This window comes from Bombus impatiens, unplaced genomic scaffold (assembly GCF_000188095.3).
Source record: "Bombus impatiens unplaced genomic scaffold, BIMP_2.2 scf_1200, whole genome shotgun sequence".
In the NCBI taxonomy this organism is placed as follows: domain Eukaryota; kingdom Metazoa; phylum Arthropoda; class Insecta; order Hymenoptera; family Apidae; genus Bombus; species Bombus impatiens.
This window is the reverse complement of record NT_177619.1, coordinates 190,150-195,487: the sequence shown is the minus strand read 5'-3', so window position 1 is coordinate 195,487 and position 5,338 is coordinate 190,150. Positions and strand designations below refer to the sequence as shown.

Here is a 5,338-nt window from a genome sequence, read left to right as displayed (position 1 = left end):
ATTAAAGCCGTGCTAACGTTACGATAAATAAAATATTGTAACGAATAAAGCAGGCATCGTTTGTCGACGCTGTCGAACAATATAATTGCGTTAAATTACGCTCGGACAAAGTGATATTTTTTTGATGAACATGAATATTGTAAAATATCGCTCATCCACCGTGAAAAATACGTTCCTGTAGGAATTGTCAAATATATAAATACGGAACGAGCGCAATTCGAATCCGAACGCTATTGGCGTTCTGAAATTTTCATGATACATATTCGCGCGGGTTGAGTGTTATTGCAAAGTGCATGATGATCTCGCGCAATTTATTTTATTCGCAGTTATAAATTAAGATTTATCCGTACTCACTCGCGTAGTTTAATTAAAACCGAAGCTCGTCCGGCTGTGATACTCACCTGAAACACAAAACATATCACGTTATATATTGTGTACATATATATGTGTGTGTTATAGGATGGGCAACACTAGAAATCGGAGTGCAAACGAATCATCGTTTCTAATTTCTCGCGGAGAAACTGAACAAATGTCGCCGGTTCGATATATTGTGTGTCTTTCAACGTTTGTACGACTATTCAAACGTACGAGTTTGAATTACGAAGATTACACAGGATGTGAATAATTTTTGGAACAAGCCGGTTGTGGTTCTAATAAAATTTGTTGATTTCAGGTCGTGTTTTCGAAACTGTTTAATTTGTAAATTCGTCAAGCTCGTGTATATCGAATTAATTGGTCAAATCCAATTTCCACGGAAGCTATAAGCGAAAAATTGTATCGTATAATGCTTACTTATTTCTTCTTATCTTTAATCGTATTTTTAATTGCAATTTATTAAACAGATTACTAAAATGATAAAAGATTTCGGTACTTACAAACATTTTAATTAACTCTAATATGAATATTTATAATATTTTGCACGAACGTGTTCGTTCGATGCATAATAAACTTCGCGACATAATTCCCATCTCTACGTGAATCGATACATAAATTATCCACGACTGCATTTCTTTTAATCAAATCAATACGAAATCGCGAAATACTTTCGAACATTTTTCCTGCGGATAATAAAGCAACTTCGCGATACCGTTCCCAGGTCTGCTTAAATTGATAACATAACTTTCTCACGGATAAATTCTTTTTAATAAAACCAATACGAAGATGTAAAATTTTTTCTGCAGGACAACAAAACAACAAACTTGTTGATGCAATTTCACTAGAGGGCGTCAATTCTTCACAATTATAAGTATTAATAAAATGTGTATCGGTGTGAAAACATAGAATAGATTGTATTCGTTGTAAAATTACTCTAACTTCTGGGCAACAGAAAATTATATATATTGGTAATTAACAGACTAAGGATTTTTATGCAAATTCATGTTTATGGAAATATATGGTTGAAAAAATAGAACCGCGGTAAAAAATTATTTTACCCATCACTTGTTATAGGAAGTACTATACTTTAGATATTTTACACGTTTTCTCATATGATGTGCATTCTGTGGAATTCTACATTTTCAAATTTCCTGTAGATGCATAAAAATCCACAGTCTACTTATGTATCTTAGTACTTATGAAATTATTCGAATTTCTCGCCGATATAAAATTATTTAATATTGACACTAACTCTAATATTATCGGTTAATATAATTTAATATAAAATTATTACAATTTCCATCGTCGTTATTCTCTTCTAAACTTCTAAACACGAATGAAACTAAAAAGAAACTATCCTAAGCTTAACCCGAGAAACCTGCAAATAAATTAACAAGGAGAAAGGTTAAGAGAAGTATATATGCTCGAACGATAGAAATAATTGAAAAAGTAATCAGGTGGGGGCGAAAGCAATTTTCTTGCCGCCTTGCGGAAGAAAGGAGGCTTTATCGGTACAATCATAGTCGATGCGCATTCGTTGGAGCTTATTTCCAATCCAGCGCGGTTCAAGACGAGTTAGAAGCGTTAGATGAGGGGAAAGTTGCTCGTGCAGCCTCTTTATCGCAAGAGTATGACATACGGCAGGAGATTGACATACGGCTCCTAGATCTCTTTAACCTAATACCAGCAACAACCCCCTCGACAACAAGCAGAGACGCAATCGACAGGAGTACATCCATCGTACCGTGCACACTGAACTCAGAGCTAGGGTACCAGGAGATTGCTATACCAAAAATGCAGCTACTGACCTTTTCGGGAGCGTACGAAGATTGGCTCGGATTCGCGGATCAATTCCGGTGCACAATATACGGAAATGCCCGTCTTGATGACTGTACGCGACTCATGTATCTACGATCGTGTTTAACGCAGGAAGCTGCCGACTCGATAGCATCCTTAGCAAACACCGCCAGTAATTATTCAGTGGCATGGGCACTGTTGGAAACAAGGTACAATCAGCCAAAAAAAATCGTGGACAATCATTTGAAGGCGTTATTCGACACTGCCCCCCCTGCAGCGGTCAACGTATCAAGATATACGATCGTATTTAAACCAAACCGAAGCCCATTATAAGGCTTTGCAAGCCCCCAAGCAAACCACCATGGATACTGTGTTGCTATACCTGCTCACCTCCAAATTAGACCCCGAGACAAGGTTCAGATGGGAGGAAAGGATCGAACATACACCTTTCCCAAGTGTCGAAGACCTGTTCAACTTCCTACACGGTCACTGTAAAGTGTTAGAAGCCACCAAACCAACCTACCAAAACCCAACACACCCTACAACATATGCGAATAGGGCGCGGGTTCAACAACCAAAATCTTCGCCAGAACAAACCATTCGGGCCCGTCAACGCGCGCCACGAAAACATGTATTCACAGCGACACAGGTTGCTCCGGCATGCCCCACCTGCCAAGGACAATACCCCGTCTGTAGATGCGATTCATTCAAGGCCAAAACCGTAAGTGAACGCTTGGAGGACGCTACAAGGGTGTCTTTATGCTTGAATTGCCTGAAGAAGGGGTACACAGCACGTGATTGTCACGCCAGCTCATGTCGGGTGTGCGGAGGACGACACCACACGATGTTACACCAAGGAGAGCAGCCGTCGAGGTCGAATTCCTCCACCTCGAGCCGAAGTTCCTCCTCGTCAAGCAGGGGAACAGCATCACCCCCGTCACCAATAAGTAAGCGGAAAATCTCGAGAAAGCACAAGTCGGGGACAACACGGACGAACTCGCCTCCTAATCCATCCGACAGTCCGAGACGAACACATACTCACAAGCAAGGACGCCAAAAGTCCAGAACTCCGACAAAGACCGAAAACATCAGACCATCAGTTTCCGAGGTATTGTGCAATAATATAGTGATTACAGCCCAAGTTCACATGCTAACCAACAAACAGCAACCGATCCAGTGCCGTGCGCTCCTCGGCACCGGATCCAGCATGAATTTCATCACAGAAAGGCTTGCAAATACGCTCGGAATAAGGCAACAGACGTGTTCGGTCCCAATTGGAGCCCTCGATACATTGACGACGACATCAAGGCGATTCATAAGGGCGACGATTACCTCCATTGACGGCAAGTACGAACACACGTTGACGTTTCTCGTCATTCCAGCCATAACGCACCGGATCCCAAGCCAACCCATAGATCGCTCGACGCTTCACATACCCAGGAATATCAAGCTAGCCGATCCCCGATTTCATGTACCTTCCCCGATCGATGTCTTATTAAACTCGGGTGCAACTCTCTCGTCGATGTGTGTCGGACAAATCAATCTGACGGGACCGGACGAACCGGACCTGTGCTTGCAAAAGACACGATTCGGCTGGGTAATCGGGGGAGTCCAACTTCGTCAACCGCGACAAGCACCTTTCACGCATCCACGACGGCTCTGCAAGCAGACCTTGCGCGGTTCTGGGAAATCGACGAAGGACCCCCGATCAAACACATTTCAGAAGCAGAGCGACGATGCGAAGACCATTTCAGAGCTCACACCCGACGCACCAGCGAAGGACGATACATCGTCGCTCTCCCGTTCAACGAACGGCTCCCGTCGCTAGGATCATCCAAGGCACTGGCGATGAAACGACTCGCATCACTCAACCGCCGATTCCAGCGCGAAAGACGTTTCGAAGCCGATTATCGAGCGGTAATGCAAGATTATCTAGATCGGGGACACATGTCAAAAATCAGTCCCGACAACGCCCGCGAAGGCGGGTATTATCTACCACACCACGCCGTGATCAAGGCATCGAGCGAAACAACGAAACTCCGCGTCGTGTTCGACGGATCCGCAGCCAGCAACGGCGTCGATTAGTCAATCGTAACGGGAATTTACGACACCCGTTGGCGCGCTTCTTCGAGATCGCGTCTCCCCACGAACGTGCGAATTTACACCCATCCAACCATGTCACTCATTCGTGTGTTTTTCACGCGATCGTTCCTTTTCCATCGTTCCGTTGTTCTTATATCCAAAACAGACCGATGTTTCCCGCCTCTCGACATCGACTTCCGTTTTCCTATTTGAAAGGAGAATGCACGTTGACAGACCTTGCGATTAAACTTCATCGTATAAGGCGAGCAGTTGTTATGAGACTGAATAATTGAAACGTCTAAATGAAACTACTGGATAAAACGAAGAAAATATGAGATGTTGGAAATGAAATTTCTAGACCGATTCCCTAGACCTTTTATTTCACCTAGTTCCTATTTATTTTTGGAGAAATCCTGTTGATTGCAGATCTCGAGAAATACGCGTTAACGTTTAGACGTAATGGTTTCGCGAATTCTGTAAACTCGAGCGTCGTGCTAATGAAAAGCGGTGTATTTATTTTCTACTGATTTTTAGAAACTCTGTTAATTACAGATTTCAAAAAATAGCGACGATAAATAGAAATCAATGGCGTTTGTTAAATACTTCGTGATTCAAATTTTCTCAATTAATTCTATCTAATAATTTATAGTTACAATCGAAGAGTTTAAAATTGATGTCATAATGGAAATCTGCGCTTAGTTCATATCGTGATTTTTCAAAGGTCTTTCACAAAATTTATTTCATTTCGAGAATCAACACCAGCTGATCAAACGTAATACCATTTTATCTGTCATAGAGTGAGTAACGTAGTCGTTAGTTAAAGAATAAATAGATCAGTCAAAGGGAACGAGCGAAAATAGATTTGCCAAGTGTAGTCAAACAGGAATTGTCAGTGAATCCATTTCTAGCCATTACTTCTTCAATCGCCCGTCCTAACCTATCTCAAACCACTAAACGATGGTTAAATTAAAGAATATCAACCGTCATGAATAATTCACAAGCGATTCGATATTTCTTCCATGCAATTAGATTCTCGCAGTCCCTTCGTATTACTAAATACTCTCTGTCCTTTATCAAAATAAAA

The 5,338-nt window shown here is 41.8% G+C and overlaps 1 protein-coding gene across 1 annotated transcript; it reads left to right on the top strand.

Annotated features, from left to right (window-relative positions):
* Positions 1 to 2,533: 2,533 nt before the first annotated feature.
* LOC112213770 lies at positions 2,534 to 4,216 on the top strand. Its single transcript, XM_033323741.1, has one exon. It carries the CDS (start codon positions 2,534 to 2,536, stop codon positions 3,998 to 4,000), a length of 1,467 nt encoding a protein of 488 aa, XP_033179632.1. The 3' UTR covers positions 4,001 to 4,216.
* The last annotated feature ends 1,122 nt before the right edge of the window (positions 4,217 to 5,338 follow it).